Source organism: Sarcophilus harrisii, chromosome 1 (assembly GCF_902635505.1).
Source record: "Sarcophilus harrisii chromosome 1, mSarHar1.11, whole genome shotgun sequence".
NCBI classification, from domain to species: Eukaryota; Metazoa; Chordata; class Mammalia; order Dasyuromorphia; family Dasyuridae; genus Sarcophilus; species Sarcophilus harrisii.
In genome coordinates this window covers 150862630-150884546 of record NC_045426.1, presented here as the reverse complement: position 1 = coordinate 150884546, position 21917 = coordinate 150862630, and the positions used below count along the sequence as shown (strand labels likewise).

Below are 21917 nucleotides of genomic sequence, written 5' to 3'. Positions count from 1 at the left end.
TAAGATCTTTTTTAAAAGATACCTTTGAATATCCACTTCGAGATACTTAAGAGACAACTGTGTGAGGTGATATGTTACTTTAGCTCATGAGAGAAGTGAGGATTAAAGATGCAAAACCGAATCACTTGAACAAAGATGGTAAGTAAATCCAATGATAACTGATGAGAATAATAAGACTGTATAGAATAAAAATAGAAACCCTCAGATTAAAATCAGGGCAGATACCTACCATAAGTAGAATGACATGGATGAAGCAGCAGCAAAAGAGACCTAAAGAATGGTAAGACAGATAGGGAAGAACCAGAGGAGATGAGTATCATGGAAACTTAGAAAAGAAAATATCTAGGAAGAAAAGATAAATCAATAATTAACAAATACTGCAAAGAGGTGAAGGTGGATAACATTATTTTTGTTCTTTGTAGTTATTCAATGGTGAGAGCTATTACAACCTGTTCACATTCATCATGCATCTTTCCATTGTATAGTATAACCCATGTATAGTATTAATTTGTAATTCCTTGATAACCACAAAGAAACATTAGTTGGTGTAAAAACTGTTTAGACTGTTGGAGTAAAAAAAATTAAAAGAACTTTGCAATTTCCTATAAGACTATGTAAATCAATCTCTCTTTTTAAATTCCAGGCCCAACTTGCATACAAATACTGATACACAACTTTACATCTATCAATAAATACATAGGACATAATCTAGGCAACAGACATTTTCTATTCACTTGGTCTTTCCTGTGTTGATGATCAGCCAAGTATTTCATAAAGGTTACTCGTATGTCTTTTAATTCAAGAAACAACTTGATATAACCAGAGCAAAAAGAGAATTAGAAACATTTGGAGGACCTCACCATTTATAAAAAATTCTTCAAGTTGGCTTCAGTGATATAACCATTCGTGAATATATAGAACTTATTCAGGAATGATTCCTACATTATAGTTATTTTTTCCTACATATTAAAATATGTTTAGTCATGCTATTTGGCATTTGCCATATCTAGTACCTATCAGTTTTTTCCCCCTCAAAAAAAGCATTCATGATACAACTCTGGTGTGGGCTACAGGTCCCCTATCATTTCTTCTTCCTGAACCAACCTTTCTTTTACATACAGCTATATATAGGTGTATGTATCTATGGTTTTTTAATACACGGATACACACACACACATATGTATTTTTTCTCACCATTTTCATCTATTCCCATTTTTTCATTAAAGCCATCAATATTAAATGTATTTGATTTAATTTGGATGGTCTTAGCAAGTTTCTAATGTAATTTTCTTTACCTCTTCATACTCTGCAACCAATATTGGCACATTATAGCTGCAATTATCTTCTTTCTCTCAATACTAATCTTGAATACTTCAATATGAAATGACTCGTCCATGAAAGAAAATTTGTATTGCCTTAAATGAAAAATAAAACTAACTCTTCAACTCCTTTTTTTTTTTTTTTGAACTTTCAAGGAGTGCATATGAACTATTTTTTCGTTTAAATTTAATTTTTCTGTTTCTTTTGATCTTGTTTATAAAAAGAACATCAAGACTGACAATATTCAGCTCCTTCAGTAGTATGTTTATCTCTTGGTCAGGACAGGGATCTCACATTTAGATTATCAAGTCAAGTAACAACGTACAGATGATTTAAAAATTGATATTTAGATCCTCAGTTCCCTTCCTTTTATCATTTCACAGTCATTGCAGAAATGGAAGGGGGATACATAAGATTGAGGCCATTTTCTGGTTTTGTTTGTTTGTTTATTTGAGTGTTTCATGGTTTGCCACTATCAAAATATTCACTACTAAATGGTCATTTTTACTATTTATATGACTCTTTGTCCCTAGCTAAGATGGTCCTCAAAAAGCAGACTTAGTCTGGTACTAAAATCATACTCAAAATCATTGTGGCATTGCAAAGAGGATGTCAGAATTCATGCTATGTGGGCATTGCCTTTGAGAACTCATGAGCATCTGAAGTACCAAATGAGGTATCGAGTAAGATTAGATAGGGAGGTGAAATAATTATGTCACTGGGTCATATAACTGGGTAGGATGGGTTTATTTGATTTTTTTTTTTAATATAAGGAAGGGTTAACAGTGGGATAAAAATAGCTAGAAATGACTATAGGTATCAAACCAAAAGGCTTATGAACAAAACTTTTTAAAAAAAATTTTTAATTGATTTTGAATGATTTAATATTTTTCTTTTTATTTATTTATTTTTCTTTATTAAATCTTTTTATTTTTCAAAACATGCATGGACAATTCTTCAACATTAGCCCTTGCAAAACCTTATGTTCCAATTTTCCCCTTTCCCCAACTCCTACCCCCCAGATGGCAAATAGCCCAATATATGTTAAATATGGTAGAATATGTGTTAAATTCAATATATATACATATTTATACAATTATCTTGCAAGAAAACCAAATCAAACCAGAAAAATTAGAATCAAAATAAAATGCAAGCAAACAACATGAAGAGTGAAAATGCTACATTGTGAACTAGTTCCCCCAATCCTCTCTCTCTCTCTGTGCAGATGGCTCTTTTCATCACTAATCAATTTGAACTGGTCTGAATCATCTCATTTAAACAAAACTTTTGAAAAAAAATAATGCTTTAAAAAAAGCTCAGCTTGAAGTGAGCAATTTTACCTCTCAAAATGAGGAGGTTAGAGAAAAAGAGCAAATTAGACTGTAGTTACATATGTTTAAACCATTATTGTTTCATAGTTAACAAAACAAGAAAAAAAGTACCTTCCCATTCTGTTGGAATATCTCCTTCTGTGTAGTCTACTTCTTTCATATTTCTTGCTTCTATGAGTCTTCTTTCTCGCATTGTTTGTCCTACAAAATAGAAGGTGAACATATTTAGAACAGGAAGCAGCAGCCCTGGGAAATACTTTCATATAACACAATGTTATTAATTATTACCATCTAATATGTCACCACTTAGGATTCTATCACAAGAAGAAAAGTTACTATCAAAAGAATGGGTAGGGATTTTATCTGGACGTAGGGATACAAATTGGGGAAGTTTCAAATATCAAAATCAGCAAACCCCTCCTCCTTAAAACCATTTTCCTCTTCACATAGACAAATGAAAAAAATTTATAAAAAATTTTGGTAGCATTTTTTTGCCTAAATCCAGGTACTGTATATAATAAACATAACAGTTCTACCATAATGCTTCTTTCAAAACCTGAATTTGTTCCAATGCCATTAATTTATTAGGTATATTATGAACATAACATTAATTTTGAGTTTCCTTCTGTATGATTTTTTTATCATGACTTCCCATTCATGGTCTTTACATAACAATGCCCTTCACAATGTAGCTGAGAATGGAGTGCTGTAGGCCTCTAAATCTATGTCTACAATAGGGCAACAGTATGGCAGTTCCAAAGAGGTCTTTGCACTTGTTCTCTTTTTGGATTTTAATTTCATTTCTGACCTGCTAGAGATACTCTTTATCTTCTGGGGAATTTCCAGGCTAATGACTGGTGGGGAGCTAGTCAGGTAGTCAATAAATGTTTGTTAAGTGCTTACTTTGTGTCAAATACTGTGCTCAGAATTGAGGATTCTAAGAAAAGCAAAAGATAGTCTTTGTTTTCAAGGGAGTTATGATCTATTGTAGATTATAAAAGGGAATCAAATATGTTCAAACAAACTATATGTAAGATAAATAGGAAATAATCAACAGAAAAAAGGAATTAAGAGAGATTAGGGAAAGGCTCTCTGAAGAAGGTAGGTTTTTAACTGAAACTTGAAGGAAGCCAAAGAACTCAGGAAACAGACAAAGGAGAAGATCCTTTAAGAAAGAGAGGGACAGAATGGGAGAAAGTGTGGCGGGCAGGAGAGCATGGAGGGAGTGTAAGGAATGTGTAAGGAAAGCGTGAGGGACCAGAGATTGCTGAGTGGTGGGAGTGTGTGAGGAACCAAAGAGACTGGCTTGCGTGGCTGGCAAGGGCAGACGGGGATTCAGAGTCTGCTCTCATCTACATTGGGTCTTCCTGAAATAACTATGTTCCACATGCAAAAAAGAAAAAAAAAAAAAAAAAGAGAGAGAGGGACAGCCAATAAAAACATACAAAACTAAAAGAGGAAATATATTGATTGTGGAATAGCAAAGAGGTTGAATCAAAAAATATGTGGTATCACCTAACACCACATACCAAGTTAAGGTCAAAATGGGTTCATGATTTAGACATAAAGAGTGATATTATAAGCAAATTAGAACAACAACCAGATCTGTGGAGAAGGAAGGAATTTGTGACCAAAGAAGAACTGGAATTCAGAAGTGAACACCAAATAGATAATTTTGATTATATTAAGTTTAAAAGTTTTTGTACAAACAAAACTAATGCAATCAAGATCAGAAGGAAAGCAATAAAGTGGGAAAACATTTTTACATTTAAGAGTTCTGATAAAGGATTCATTTCTAAAATTAGAGAATTGACTCAAATTTATAAGAATTCAAGCCTTTTTCCAATTGATAAATGGTCAAAGGATATGAACAATTTTCAGATGAAGAAATTAAAACCATTTCTAATCATATGAAAAGGTGCTTTAAATCACTATTGATCAGAGAAATGCAAATTAAGACAGATATACACACCTCTCAGATTGGCTAAGATGGAAGGAAAAGACAAGGACAAATTTTGGAGGGGATGTGGGAAAACTGGGATATTAATACATTGTTGGTGGAACTGTGAATAGATCCAGCCATTTTGGAGAGCAATTTGGAATTATGCTAAAAAAAGTTATCAAACTGTGCATACCCTCTGATCCAGCAAGTGTTTCTATTGGGTTTTATATCCCAAAGAGATCTTAAAGGAAAGAAAGGGAACCACATGTGTTAAAATGTTTATGGCAGCCCTTTTTGTGGTGGCAAGAAACTGGAAACTGAGTGGATGCCCATCAGTTGGAGAATGGCTGAATAAGTTATAGTATATGAATGTTATGGAATATTATTGTTGTATAAGAAACGATCAGGAGGATCATTTTAGAGAAGCCTGAAGAGACTTATATGAATTGATACTAAGTGAAATAAGCAGAACAAGGAGATCATTGAACATAGCAACATCATATTATATGATGATCAATTCTGATGAACCTGACTCTTTCCAACAATGAGATGATTGATGCCAGTTCCAATGATCTTGTGATGAAGACAGCCATCTACACCCAGAGAGAGGACTGTGGGAACTGAATGTGGATCACAACACATAACATTCTCACTCTTTTTTGTGGTTGTTTGCTTTTGCATTTTTGTTTTCTTACTCATTTATTTTTCTTTTTAATATGATTTTTCTTGTGCAGCCAAGAGAATTGTATAAATATGTTTACACATATTGGATTTAACATATATTTTAACATTATAACAAATATTGAATTGCTTGTCATCTAGGGGAGGGAGTGGAGAGGAGGGGGAAATTTGGAACAACAAGGCTATGCAAGGGTCAATGTTGAAAAATTATCTGTGCATGTTTTGAAAATAAAAAGCTTTTAAAAATATGGTGGTAAGTTATAAGGTATAAAAAGACTGGAGAGGAGTGTGTGAGTGTGTGTGTGTGTGTGTGTGTGTGTGTGTGTGTGTACACATATATATTATGAAGGGCTTTGAAGATCCACCAAACAGAAGATTTTACATTTGATCTTGGAAGTTATTAGGAGGTTAGGAGAGCCTAAAATGTAACATGGACAGACCTGCCCTTTAGGTAAATCACTTTGGCATTTGAATGGAAGATGGACTGTACTGGGAAAAGACTTAAAACAGACCAACTCAGCAGTAGGTTATTTCAATACTTTAGACATGATATGATGAGGGCTTGCTTTAGTGATGCTAATATCACAGTAGAGAAGGAGGCCTTATTTGAGATATGTTACAAAAGTAAAACTGACAGGTCTAAGGAATAGAAAGGAATAAGAGGACAGGAAACAAAAATGAAATGGCAAGGGTAAGAGCTGACAATATCTGAGTGAGTGAGGGGAGTTAATCACTTCACTTTACAGAGAGGGTTGGGGAAACTCTCAGAAAAGAAATTCTGAAGACACAAAGATGATTTTGATAAGGAAAGGGACAGCTGTCCAAAAAAAGAATGTTATGGTTTACATGTGAAAATCACTGACCAATTTAAATTCCCAGAAGATAACAACAGCCAGCATTTATATGATGCCTAATTTATTCTGAGCACAGTAATCAAATAACTATATGTAAATGCTTTCTGAAATATTTTATGTAAAAGGTATTATGTATTATTAAAAGCATTTTTTTCTGTACTGTTAGATTCTGAAACTTCTTTTTCATGTAAGTAAAATGAAAGGCAAGATAGAGAAGACATTACACAAAATGCACTGCAAAATTCTGCATTCTATAATTCCTATTTTATTTTGCCCCTTATTTAAAGGGGCATAGTGGAATATGGTATAGTGGAAAGTGTGAAAAATCTGGAATCAGGAGAGAACATAATTTGAATGCCAGCTGTAATATTAGGTATGTTACCCTGGATATGCCAGAAACTTCCTGAGTTTCAGTTTTCTCATATAGTCACCATTATTTGCATTACTTTCTCCACAAGATGGCTGTGAGGACAGTACTTTGCAAATGTTAAAGTGGCACATATAAAAATGCGAGATGCCACAGTGGACCAACATAAATAAGCAAACAAGCTAACAGATAAAAGAATGAATACATGAATGAATGAATGAATGTTGAATACCTGATAAGTCATGAAAGACCTGTGTTCAAATTTGGTCTCAGACAGTTATTAACTGTATATTCCTGGTAAGTCACTTAAGTCTCATTCCATTTTGATTATCTCATCAATAAAACAGGCTAATAATAACACCTATAGATGTGTGAAGATCAAATAATATTTGTAAATCACTTTGTAAACATATGTTATATAAGTGTTAGCGCTGCTATTACCACCACCTCTACCATCATCACCATCATGATTATCACGGAAATAACTTAAACTCATATTCATCATATCCCTGCCTTTTCAGGTCTATGTCTCTCTGAAGTACTAAGAATAAAATGAACACAAATTAGGCCATAATTTGGCTCTGTGTTGGAAAAAGGAACCTCCTACATTAAAGCTAACATTTTGTCCATATCTATTATGAGCAATTTTCTCTCCCCCATAGTGATTAAATTGGATGTTCCAAGCCATAAAATTCTGTGATTTTACACAATTACCATATGTTTTGTTGGCATGCAAGCACTAACTTTGCATTTGGCACTTTTGTTTTTTTACAGGCCATTAATGTAAGCTTACCAATATACTTGCATACCTCTTCAGTTTGCTGAAACACTTATGTTCAGCTTAACCTGAACTTTATTAACATACTGTTTCCCAGAATTCCATACATAAAGATTTAGTAGTCCACTTTTCTAATTTGAAGAAATTTGAGTCATAGAAAGGTTTGATGATCTAAATTTACCTCTTTTATCATCACCTAATCAGCATCAATATGCTTTCCCCCAAAATTTCTGGAGGCAATTCAATTTTTTCCAATCATATCAGATGCTTAGGCAAGAGAAATATGGGCATACTCTTTTTCTATTCCTCTTTTCCTTTTGGTTCATGATGGTCTAAATTTTTTTGAATGGTTGGGGAAGGAGAACTTTTTCATCTGAATCCACTGCATAATTTTGCTTTGTGATTCTAAAATATTTCTCATAATTAGCTTCAGGTTGTGACCTTTATCTTTTAGCTACTAAGGTTATCAAATATATAAACAGATATCAGATTAATATTCACAAAGTATCACACAATCTTCCTAGTTTAATAAAAATACATTAGTTTTCTCAAAGAAAGTCTCTACTTGCCTTAAAAAGACAGAAGATGAATGTTTGTAAAATGTAAAGTTGAAAATAAATGCAAATAGTCATATAAGTTAAGCAGTAGAAAAGTACTAAATAAGTATGTTTACTCTTCCCAATGCAGATGATGAATAAATGTTTTTGAACTGGTAGTAATGAATATTTTCTAAACATTTTCTAAAAGTATAAAAGAGTATCTTTATTGCGAGAAAAAAAAATTAAATGTCACAGTCTATTTCTCTAAATAGATTTATAATTAAGGCTAAAAAAGGTTTCTGACTTCATTCCAAAATCAAGCATAAAGGATTAAGAAATACTTATTATTAGGCCTTATCCATAACCTCCTTCTCCTCCATTAGTTTGGCTAATCAAAAATTGAATATATTTCAGTACTCACTTAAGAGATAAAAGAGAAAACAATTTGAGTACCACATGAAGAGATATCATTCATTCTCCAAAATGCAAAGAGATAATGCCTGGATCTTTTAGAGAAAATACAACCTTCATATGATACATACCAGTTAAGCACTAAAAAGAAAATGGTGGGGGAGTGAGGAAAGAATAATTTGAATTCTTACTAATAAGATGCATCTACTATGTGGAAGTGCAATAAAGGTAGCTATTTAAAATTTTAATTAATGTGCAAAGAATCAGCTTTTGGAAGCAGAATATATTCACCTAACACACATTCTATAATCCTTTGTAGAGAGAACCTTATCTCCAATTTACAAAGCACATTTCTGAATAAGAATACAAGTCTTTAAAAATGAAATCACAAGAAACAAGCGTTATGCAACATTGTTTTAACTTTCTGTTTGAATCATGACAGATGCATTTTAATATGTCTTAATTGTTCATTCCAAAGGAGCTGAAAACTTTTTGTCCAAATTAAATAGGCTTTAAGATAGATGGCATGGAAAATCCTGGTTTTAAAAAGACTCTTTTACAATAAGAGGAAATTTAATTACTATAATTAAAATCTTCCATTTTGCAGTGAAGTTAGCTAACAAAAGCAAACAAATTCAAGTCTGGTAAACTACTGGCATAAAAAGAAACAATATTCTTTATACTCCAAAATCAGCAAACTTCATATGTACTGTGGCATGCATAAATACAATGTTATGTTTATTTTTACTCTCAGAATATAATCTGATGATCTAAAGGTAGAAAGGTAAAGGGGTAAAGGGAAACAGAAGTATACGTGTAGGAAAAAAAAAGAAATGCGGTGGAAAATTGCATTAGCAATAGAGATTTGGACAACTTCAGTATTTCTGAATTAGGAAACAATCTTCAATTTCATTTCATAATTTCAAACTATGGCTATTTATGAAATTACTGATCAATTGATACAAATAGCCTCACAAAAATTTAGTGCTTGCCTATAATGTTCAGGCTAACTTTCTGGAGGTCCTTCAGATGGGCCTTGGTCTCAGCAAGATAGACATCACGAGAATAGTCAGGAATAGAGTCTTTACTGTCTCCTTCACAGTCTTCTCCTTTACAATTTATGTCGGGCACAGTCTGACCCAGTCTTGATCTCAATGGAGGAGTGCAGGAGGCAGGAGAGTCACCAGGAGGATTGTCAAAAATGGAATGTCTCATTTCCAGTACTTCTCAGCCCTTAAATACCTTGGTATGATCATTCATCATTACATCATTACACATCATTACAGCACACTATGTGTCAACTAGAGAACCATTACATCACCATGCTAAGTTCTAAGTATATGTATATTAAAGAACCATCATCTCATCAATTCCACTTAGTTAACACCTTGTTGTAAGTATCTTTGTTTCAGTATACTTCTCTAAAGTTCTGGCCCTTTACACCTGCCATATTCAAAAGGTTAGTAAAATGAGTAAGAACTAAAATATTGGCAAATGTTAAAATGTATACTGTTAAATGACTGATTAAAAAATAACAACTCAAATGTATATGGTACATCTTGTGATATATTATTCTTAATGAAATTAAACAATATATTTCATAGAAATATACATATTTCATTTATGTAGTATAGCCTTATTTATCTTTAGTCTAGGGAGGAGAGAGAAGACATGTTGACATATTATCTATTAAAATCCTATTATCTGATGAAATGTAATAATACCTAAAAATGACCAAAAAAAAAAAAAAAACCCAAAACAAACCTCCCAGTAACTTTACCAGTATCAATAGTAGGGAATGAGAGGGAAGGCAGAGTCAGAAAGCAATTATATTTGGGATGAGGGTGGTGTACCAAAGAGCATACATTTACATAGCACTATGTTCAGAACACCACAATCACTATGTTAGGTAAAGTAAGAGATTTTTTTGTTATTAATGTTTGGGAATCAATTAATGATTTCCTCATGATAGAAAATATAACATTGTCTAAGTCCTAGAGAGCTGACTGGGGTACTAAGGGATTAAGTGGCTGGCCCTGCCAAGGAGAAGTTTAGATCTTCCACTACTTTACATCTTCTCTCGGAGACAAATACTATTCTTTATTTACAGAGTAGCACATAGGTTTAAAGAAGTTAACTGACTCAACCCATCTTTTCACAGCTAAAAAATGCTAGGAAGGTATACATATTCAATTCCAAGTTTCTAAGACTAAGGTCTTTACAATACATGTCCTCTTTAGTTAGAAGTATAACTTTCCAATCAAAAGCAAGGGTCAGCTTTGTAATATCGTCCGTTTATTTTTTTTTATTTATTATTTGTTTTTATTATAATAACTTTTTATTGACAGAATGCATACCAGGGTAATTTTGTTACAACATTAGTCCTTGTACTCACTTCTGTTCTTATTTTTCCCTCCCACCCTCCACCCCCCTCCCCTAGATGACAAGCAGTCCTATATATGTTGAATATGTCCTGGTATATCCTAGATACAATGTATGTGTGTGCAGATCCAAACAATTTTCTTGTTGCACAGGGAGAATTGGATTCAGAAGGTAAAAATAACCCGGGAAGAAAAACAAAAATGCAAACAGTTTACATTCATTTCCCAGTGTTTTTTCTTTGGGTGCAGCTGCTTCTGTCCATCATTGATCAATTGAAACTGAATTAGGTCTCTTTGTCAAAGAAATCCACTTCCATCAGATTACATTTTCATACAGTATCGTTGTTGACGTATATAATGATCTCTTGGTTCTGCTCATTTCACTTAGCATCAGTTCATGTAATTCTCTCCAAGCCTCTCTGTATTCATCCTGCTGGTCATTTCTTACAGAACAATAATATTCCATAACATTCATATACCACAATTTCCCCCAACCATTCTCCAACTGATGGTCATCCACTCAGTTTCCAGCTTCTAGCCACTACAAACAGGGCTGCCACAAACATTTTGGCACATACTGATCCCTTTCCCTTCTTTAGTATCTCCTTGGGGTATAAGCCCAGTAGAAACACTGCTGGATCAAAGGGTATGCACAGTTTGATAACTTTTTGGGCATAATTCCAGACTGCTCTCCAGAATGGTTGGATTTGTTCACAACTCCACCAACAATGTATCAGTGTCCCAGTTTTCCCGCATCCCCTCCAACAATCATCATTATTTTTTCCTGTCATCTTAGCCAATCTGACAGGTATGTAGTGGTGTCTCAAGAGTTGTTTTAATTTGTATTTGTCTGATTAATAATGATTTGGAACACTCTTTCATATGAGTGGTAATAATTTCAATTTCATCATCTGAAAATTGCCTGTTCATATCCTTTGACCATTTATCAATTGGAGAATGGCTTGGTTTCTTATAAATTAGAGTCAGTTCTCTATATATTTTGGAAATGAGGCCTTTACCAGAACCTTTAACTGTGAAGATGTTTTCCCAGTTTGTTGCTTCCCTTCTAATCTTGTTTACATTAGTTTTGTTTGTACAGAAGCTTTTTAATTTGATGTAATCAAAATTTTCTATTTTGTGATCAATAATGGTCTCTAGTTCGTTTTTAGTTACAAATTTCTTCCTCCTCCACAAGTCTGAGAAATAAACTATCCTATGTTCCTCCAATTTGTTTATAATCTCATTCTTTATGTCTAAATCATGGACCCATTTTGATCTTATCTTGGTATACGGTGTTAAGTGTGGGTCCATGCGTCCATTTGTTTATATAAGAACATGTCCTCCAGAAGAGAAAAAGAAAGGGACATCAGTCATATTGACAAAATGAATCACAAACTCTTTAACAGTTTATGTGGCAAACCAGGTTTTCCAATAACTGTCCATCTGCAATCTCTAAGCATCTATCCAGTTCTATGGATACATTTCAGAATGGAAGCCATGACTTGCTTCATATGTATAAGATCTGTCTCTTTTTTTAAGCTTCTTTGAAAAAGCTAAATTGCCTACTCCCTCCTTCCCTTTCAAAATTCTTTTAAAAAGACCAAATATCATGCTCCACAACAATTTTCACCCAAAGACAACCCATTCAAGGTATACTTGAATACCTTGCTGATATATAAATTTATAAGTATTACTTGAAATATGTGAAGCATTGCTCTGAAGAATAATTTAGGAACAGAAAATAGAAAAAACTATCAAATCTTCTAAATTTTGTAAGATCAGCAGACTTTGGAGTACCTTTTAGGTTCCGTAGCACATTATCTAGTTCACCTCAAGTGCAAAAGAGACCCCTACTAAAACATATCCCAAAAGCTAAACTTTCTTTAGATACATTTAGACACCACAATCATCTATAATCAGACTGAGAACTTCTTCAGAGCATTAACTATCTTGCTTCTTCTACTTGTGTCTCTAGAATTTAGCCAAGTTTTCATTAATAAAAACTTTGCATTTATTCATTCATTCAAATTTGTGATTCTTTGACTCATTTTGGAACAGAAGGTTCTCAGAGAAAAACTTACTAGCTACAGCAAGAGGAGAAAAAGTCACATGTAATTTTCTGCCACATAAACTTTGTAAAAGGCACTTTACTTGTTTCTATGAGACAAATATAAGCTTTACACCTCAACTCCAGAGAAATAAAACAGTAAAAGAAAATCTCAGACAAATAAAGTGAATTCTGATGTAAAATATTAGACAAAATATTAGAAAAGAGTATAGTAATAGCACACTAAAAATTGATCTTCATAAGCTATACTGAAAACAATTAGATTATCCTATAAAGAATGCCTCTCAAATTTTAACCTTCAAATCATCTTATCGTAACATCTTACCTCCATATCCATCTCTTATCCTTTCTTCTTTTGCTTCATACTCAAAGAGTGGGGAGGGGGTTTCCTGTCAATTCCAACCCCTCTTTTTGTGTCATCTATATCAGGATCCTTTTAAATCAGCTTTTCAGCTTCTCTCATTTTTAGCTTTATTTTATCTACTAACTTCTTCCTGGCTGCTTATAAACATAAGACAGATTACCCTTACCTTAAAAAAAAAAAAAAAAAACAAAAAACCCCTCACCTATAATTTCGTATTATCTTTGCCTCAAATTATCATTCTATGTGACTTTCCAGACAAATTCCTTTTCTCAGTGTTCATCTTTCTTGACCTCTCAAACATCTGACACAATTCATCACTTTCCTTTCTGAGATTTCTGGATGCTACTGCGACCTGATTCTTTTCTTACCTATCTGATCCTTTTCAATCTCCTTTGTAGGATTCATCTACTGTTTTTCTTGTGTAGTCATTTTCAGTCATGTTCAATTATCTGTGACCCTGTTTGGGGTTTTCTTGGCAAAGATTAACATAGTGATTTGTTGTTTCATTCTTCGGCTCATTTTACAGATGAGGAAACTGAGGCAAAGAGGGCTATGTGCCTAGGTTCACATAGTTAGGAAATGTCTGAGGCTAGAGTTGAACTCAGGTCTTCCTGATTCCAGGCTTGAAATTCTATCTACTGCACCAATTAGCTACCCTATTACCACTATTACCTTGTATGTATAAGTGAACTGCATATCTTTCTTCTATGCCTCCTTTTTATTTCTTTTCAAAACAATGTCATCAGTTGCCAAATATTCAATATCACTGCTATACAGATAATTCCCAAATCTACCAAACTTTCCATTACTGTAGAGGGTGCCAACATCCTCTACTCCTTCAGTCTCAAATCTAAACATCATATTTTAATTCACTGTCTCTCAACTCCCATATGCCATATACAATGTGGTGCCAAGCCAGTTCATTTGCAACATGTCTTGAATATGCCACTTTCTCTCTTTCAATACTGTCACCACCATGGTGCAAGATCTTATCACCTCAGGCTTAGATCATTGTAATAGTATGTTGGTTATATCTTTCATATTTCCCTTTTCACTCCAATTCATTCCCCATTCAACTGCCCAAGTGATTTTCTTAAAGGACAGTTCTAGCCATGCCACTCCGTATACAAAATAATTCCAATGAGACTTTATGGCCTTTTAATAAACACCAATGGCTCCTTATCATTTCCAGGATCAAGTTCTTTATTTGGCTTTCACAGCCATAAGTAACTTCCACTCCCACCTCTATACCCCCAACTTTTCCAGTCTTCTTACAACTTACCCCTTGCCAAATACTCTTTAATCCAATGACATTGGGTTTCCCTTCCTGTGCTGTGAACAAGACACTCATTTCTGAGCATTTTCTCTGGCTATCTTACCATTCCTAGAATGATCTCCCTCCTTGGCTTCCTTCTGAATGAAATAATTATTTCTCAAAAGTAGGACATACCTTAGTCCTGAGGTTCAAGAAATCATGCCTTTAGAGGACTCTAGGGTAGGAAGTTTGAATCCTAGGACTGAACCTCAGGAAGTCATGTGACCCACACAAGAAGTAAACAGCATAACTGACCACTGGTCAATAGTTACTTTCTTTCCAATCCATCCAATGAATTTAAAAATCAACAGGAAGAGGGACTGTACTTTTGTCTTGGTGCTACATAAGTAATTTCCTGCCCTAAAAATGTTCTGCCCTCAACTATTCTGAACTGCCCAGATAGTATGTTAGGCTCTTCTTGCAAGAACTGAACTAAAACTTCCTGATGTACCTAGAGTTGCCTTCCAGTAGACAATTGGGTAAGAGGGATTTAATGCTCCAATCCAAATAGTTTGTTGGGATCAGGCCATCCTCAGCAACGAGATCAACCAAATCATTTCTAATGGAGCAGTAATGAACTGAACTAGCTATACCCAGAAAAAGAACTCTGGGAGATGACTAAAAACCATTACATTGAATTCCCAATCCCTATAGTTATGCACACCTGCATTTTTGATTTCCTTCACAAGCTAATTGTACAATAATTCAGAGTCTGATTCTTTTTGTACAGCAAAATAATGTTTTGGTCATGTATACTTATTGGGTATCTAAGTTATATTTTAATATATTTTAACATCTACTGGTCATCCTGACATTTAGGGGAGGGGGTGGGGGGGTAAGAGGTGAAAATGGAACAAGAGGTTTGGCAATTGTTAATGCTGTAAAGTTACCTATGTATATATCCTGTAAATAAAAGGCTATTAAATAAAAAAAAAAAAAAATAGTTTGTTGGGAGCTCCTTAGGGATTGTGGGACTTCCCAGGTCTCTCCCAGATTGTAGGACAGATGGGGCTCTGATAAAGGGGGCAGGCACCTGTTGAAAGGGTTTTCTCCAACGGTCCTCAAGAATGAATTTCCAGCCTCCCTCTCCATGAAGTATTGACCGGAAGGGAACAACTTGGCAAAACAGAAAGTGAAAAATCTCCTAAATCCAGTTGGGGGGAAAGAATAGTCAGACAACTTATGCATATAACTCAGATGAGGTAAGAGACACTGCATGTGCCCTTGGGCTATCCTTAGGCTGAAAAGGGGACCCTGGGACTTAATGACCCAAGGAAAGGGGTGGCTCCCAGTAAGCTGGAAGAAAGTCCTGATAAATGGCACAGAGGAGGGGCACTCCAGGTGACTGCTAGTAGGAGTGACCCCTATCAGACTTATTGATCTGAGTTGAGAAATTAGTTGTGCATTTTACAGGATCACAAATTAGATTGGAGTTGTTCTTCCAGAAGGGAAGCCTTCAGTAAAATAGGTAAGGACTAGTCTAAATCCAAATGTTCAGAGCAAAAATCTAAAATACCACTAGATAGTATACTAGGTAGCCAGCTACAAAATTTGAATGAATTACCAAATTCTCAAGAGAAAGATAGAAAATAATAAAAATACTGCTGTCTTGTTGGAGATGGGGGGCTGGAGAAGGGACAATTTGGACAAAATACAGGTCTTCTGAGGATTGGGTATCAGAAGCTAAACTTGTATCTGAATGGGAAAGCTCCTATAAATCCAGAGAGGAAGTAGTTTATGCAAACCTCTAGTTGTCTGAGGCTCATCTCTTCCTTTCACAAATAAAGAAGGATGGAAAGAGAAAGGCAGAACAAGAATCTGTCTTACCACATCCATGGGACCCTCTTCTCTATCTTCCTCCTCCTCAGGGAAGGCAGCTGTGCCCTATTGCTCCATCCCCAACCACCTCTGGCCCTAGCAATCCTCCTGAGCACTTATTAATTCCCTCCACTCTTCTGATATCTGAACAGCAACTTAAGAAGGATTTAGTGAATTTTCTGATCCTTGACCATTCTATACCTGGGGCCCATATGTACCCACTAAGAGAGATGCCCTTAGCCAAAGGGGGATTAGGGTTTGTTAATGTACCCTTAGTCCTCCTGAGATGAAGAATTTTAAGGAGATGAAACCACTGATGGAAGACCCAATGGGTCTGTCCAAACAATTAGATCAGTTTCTGGGCCCTATTATATATACTTGGGGTGAGTTAATGTCTATACTAAATATACTGTTCTTGCCAGAGGAGAGAACTGAGAAGGCTGCCATGGTAGAATGGGAGGGATGGCATCCTCCCACAGCTGGGGTAGTACCAGCTGATCAGAAATACCCCAAACAGGAACCCTAATGGGACCATGATAATGAGGCTCATTGTGGTCAGATGCAAGACCTAAGGGAATTAATAATCATAGGAATTAAGAGTGCGGTGCCTAAACCACAGAACCTGAAGAAGATATTCAACATATTTCAAAATTAAAATTACAAAAGCTAGACAGATGGAATCATAGGCCATTAGGAGACCTATTGGAGGAGGCAACCAAAACATACATGAGGAGGGATGATGAGAAGCAAAAGCAAAAAGCTAAGATGTTAATACAAAAGGTCAGGAAAGTTAATCAATCAATTGTCTGATTGCCCAGAATGTGGGAGGAGACAACAGAAAGCCTTTATAATCTGTTGTGGATGTAGAAAGAAAGGCTACTTACTTAGAGATTGCCCTCAATGGGAGCACAAACAGAAGTTGTACTCCCTAATAGAACTTGAAGATTAGGGAAGTCAGGGGCTGCTCTAGATACAGATAAATCCCACCCAGAGCCTTTGAAAAATATAGCAGTGGGACCCAAAGGCAATGAATTGGAATTCCTGATAGATTCAGAAGCAGTCTGGTCATCAATCACACACTTACCCCAAGGGGTAGGATTATCCTCGAAAACATTAATTGTATCTGGAGTAAAAAGGGAGAACTTCTCAATTCCCCTCACAAAAATCACAGAAATAAAGTATCAAGACACTCAAGTATTAGGACAGTTACTCCTTCCTCCAGAAGCAGGGATTAATCTATTGGGAAGAGATCTAATAACTAAATTGTCTATCAGCTTAATATTTAAGTGGCTTCTGTTAGTTCCCACCAGACTGAGTCTGATGAAAGAGGGAGAAAAAAACCAAATTGATCCTAGATAGACAATTAGACATTGTCCCTATCAGAATCAGACAGTGTCCCAAAAGGTAAAGTGAGGGCAAAAACAATAACCCCTCTCCCTCCAAGGAAGAAAAGGAGTAAAGCCAGTAATAGACTCTTTATGACAGAATTACTGGAACCCTGCATTTCCCCATTCAATACCCTGATACTCTCTATAAGAAAGAAAAGATGGGAAATACAGGATGGTGCAAGACTTGTAAGAAATCAAAAAAATAGTTTTGCCCTCTTCTCTAGTAGTTCCCAATCCCTATTTTGGAAAGAATTCCAGAAGACGTGGTTGGTTTAGTGTGGCAGACCTAAAGGATACCTTGTGGATCTGTCCACTTGACCCAGAAAGCTGGGATATTTGTCTATATTTGGGAAGATCCAAATACTAGAAGAAAATAACAACACAGGTGGTGTGTCTTACCACTGGGATAAACAGAATCTCCTAACTTGTTTAGGCAAGTCTTAGAAAAACTCTTGGAACACTTAGACCTCTACCCAGGGATCAGAGTACTTCAATATATAAATGACTTGTTAATAACTGGGAAAAAGAGGGAGGTGGTCAGCCAGGCCACTATTAGGATGTTAAAAAAACTTCCTGGGATCATGTGACTTGAGGGTGTCCAAAGAAAAATTACAGTTTGTGGAAAGAGAAGTAAAGTACCTGGGTCCTATTATTAGTGAAGGAAAAAAGAAACTGGACCCTTCTCGAGTAGAAGAAATATCTCAAACACCAAGACTATTGACCTAAGACTAAGAAGAAACTAAGGAAATTCTTAGGTCTAATAGGGTACTGTAGAAATTGGATTGATTCATATGCTACCTTAATTAAACCCCAGTACAGACACTTGCTTAAAGAGAAATCAGATCAGATAATGGGATCCTGAAAGTGAACATCATTTTGAATAATTGAATGAGAGCCCAATTTCAGCCCCAGTGCTAGTACTGCTCTCCCTGGAAAAACCCTTTCACTTATTTGTAAACATAGATAGCCTTCTTGTCAAAAATATTAGCTCCTAAGGCTTGAGCGTGTGTGGCCTATCTGTTCTCAGGCCATTTCCTCCTAGTGAAGAAAAGCAGGAATACACATTTTGGGGGGAGGGTAAGTGGGGGTGAGGATCTAAATAGTCAGTGTTCCACACACAATCATTCTTCTAATCACTTTGGTTTTCAGCTTAGGTAGAATATCCATTTAATTTTTATTTACCTTCTTCCTAAATCCAATCAGTTGAAAAGTCTAGAAAAAAGATTTACCTCCTCAACATCCCACATATCTCTCTCTCTTTTCTCCACTAACATTTTATAACCACAGCTCAGACCCTCAACCTCTTCCATGGATTATTACAATAGTCTCCCAAAGGGTCTCACTGCATATAACTTCTCTTCAATCCATCCCGCCACACTATTGTCTGTCAGACCAATATCTCAAATGCCTAGGTTTGATGATCTTACTATGTAATCTCAGATAAAGCATAAAATACCTCTATTTTGCATTTAAAGTCCTTTGCAGTCTGGTTGCAATCTGCCTTTCAAGGTCTATACATATCACTCTAATATACTCTTCACCTTAACCAAATGGTCTAATAGCTGTTCTGTATTTATGATACTCAGTCTTTACACAAACTGTTCCCTAGCCCTGAAATATTGTTCCTTCTCACCTCTGCTTCCCAGTACACAAAGCTCCTTTCTATGCCATATCTTTCACAAGGGCTGAATCCACAATAGTGCCAAATTCATCCTCAACTACCTTTCATTTATTTTACACACATCCTATATATATATGGGAATGTTTTGTTACCTTATTCTCCTGTTGTATACGGTGTTCTCTTCATTCTACCTACTCCAGAGAATCAGTTTAAATAATTGTTGATTTTATTTTAATTGCTGTCTTCATGTTATGTGATGAAAAAAAAAAAAAATCCCCCAAGCGGCCAATATTAACCTGCTTAATCAATGAGGATATATTTCTTAATGGTTTCACAAGTTATTGTGTAGAGGGCCACAGATAGTGGGGAACCCGGGGCAAGGTATAAGACCCTCTAGTCCAGTAAAAGGAACCCTACTGATATAACTGGTTTGGTTCCCCATTTCCATAGAAGCGACTCGGCCTTCTTGAAAAGTCAGGGGGTGTGATAACCTGATAACTTTTGTTGTAATTAAAGCAGTTTATACTAAACCGCACACAATAGCAAATTGTTTATGTGGTCCCACACGTGCAGTATCTTAGAGTTAGCTCATACACAGTGTGATATACTTATATAAATGTATTAGGATATGTAAGGCTGAGAAAATTTTGAATAAATGGACCACTGTTTTACCATCTTCATGAGTTCCGTCCCTTCACTCCTCACCCAAGATCAGGATTCAAGCTGTTGCCAAAATCTTCTAGTAAGCAGGTCCAGACAAAATTGCTTTACTGAGTTTTGATAATTCATCATATCTTTCATTGTTTTTACATAAACTAGTTTATCTACAGTTGTTAACCAACCCATTTGAAAAGAAAAATTCTGCCTGATATAGAAGCTATATATCCTTTTATTTTTTCAACTACAACAGCTTTCAATGAAATTCATGTTTTTCTTTATTGTCTCTCTCCCTTTCCCTCCATCCACTAGAGTGTGTGTGTGTGTGTGGTGGTATAAAGATATATGTATATAATATATATATATATATATATATATATATATATATATATAGATATGGATATAGTATTCTCAAATATATACTATATATAGCATATATGTGAGACTTTCTCTATATTGAATGTTTTTGCTGAGTTTTTCCTTTGTCACTAAAGAGTTCAATCTGGAGATGGTAAAGCCAGCAAATGACTAACTCAAAGAAAAAAGATATTAAAATGTACTTTTTTCAAGTACTATATTTCTTTGTCTTGATTCTACCAGACAGATAACATAGTCACATAAAGTACAACTTTGTATCAAAGCAAACTTGGAATATAAAATGAGCCTTGAGAGTGGGTCCAATTTCTTAATGAATATTGATGAAAAAAATCTAAAATAAAATATTAGCAATGAGATTACAGAAAGTCATCCCCAGGATAATACACTATGACCAAGTAAGATTTATACCAGGAAAGCAGGGCTGATTCACTGTTAGGAAAACTATTAGCACAATCAACTATATCAATAACCAAACTAACAAAAATCATATGATTATCTCAGTACATGCAGAAAAAAGCATTTGATAAAATCTAACACCCATTCCTATTAAAAATACTAGAGAGCATAAGAACAAAAGTACTTTTCCTTAAAATGATCAGTGGCTACCACTACACACCTTTCAGATTGGCTAGAATGACAGGGAAAGATAACGCGGAATGTTGAAGGGGATGTGGGAAAACAGGGACACTGATACATTGTTGGTGGAATTGTGAACACATCCAGCCATTCTGGAGAGCAATTTGGAACTATGCCCCAAAAGTTATCAAACTGTGCATACCCTTTGATCCAGCAGTGTTACTGGGCTTATACCCCAAAGAGATACTAAAGAAGGGAAAGGGACCTGTATGTGCCAAAATGTTTGTGGCAGCCCTGTTTGTAGTGGCTAGAAGCTGGAAACTGAGTGGATGCCCATCAATTGGAGAATGGTTGGGGAAATTGTGGTATATGAATGTTATGGAATATTATTGTTTTGTAAGAAATGACCAACAAGATGAATACAGAGAGGATTGGCAAGACTTACATGAACTGATGGCGGAGTGAAATGAACAGAACCAGGAGATCATTATATACTTCAACAACGATATTGTATGAGGATGTATTCTGATGGAAGTGGATTTCTTCAACAAAGAGAAGATCTAACTCAGTTTCAATTGATCAATGATGGACAGAAGCAGCTACACCCAAAGAAAGAACACTAGGAAATGAATGTAAACTGCTTGCATTTTTGTTTTTCCTCCCGGGTTATTTATACCTTCTGAATCCAATTCTCCCTTAGCAACAAGAGAACTGTTTGGTTCTGTACACACATATTGTATCTAAGATATACTGTAACCTCTTTAACATGTATAGGACTGCTTGTCATCTGGGGGAGGGGGAAGGGAAGGAGGGGAAAAAATCAGAACAGAAGTGAATGTAAGGGATGATAATGTTGTAAAAAATTACCCTGGCATGGGTTCTGGCAATAAAAAGTTATTTAAAAATAAATAAATAAATAAAATGATCAGTGGCATCCATTTAAAACCATCAGCAAGCATCTTGTGTAATGGGGATAAACTGGAACCATTCCCAATAAGATCAGGAGTGAAACAATGCTGCCCACTATTACCATTACTATTCAATATTATATTAGAAATGTTAGCTTTGGCAATAAGAGGAAAAAGAGATGAAAGGAATTAGAGTAGGGCATGAGGAAATCAAATTTTC

General features: G+C 35.2%; 1 protein-coding gene across 1 annotated transcript in view; it reads right to left on the bottom strand.

Annotated features, from left to right (window-relative positions):
* Window positions 1–21917, bottom strand: part of NDUFAF2 (NADH:ubiquinone oxidoreductase complex assembly factor 2) — a 229071-nt gene that overhangs the window by 101561 nt on the left and 105593 nt on the right. Inside the window, exon 2 of the mRNA XM_031965383.1 lies at window positions 2763–2852. Within this exon, the coding sequence (XP_031821243.1) occupies window positions 2763–2852 (90 nt within the window). The remainder of the gene's footprint in view (window positions 1–2762; window positions 2853–21917) is intronic.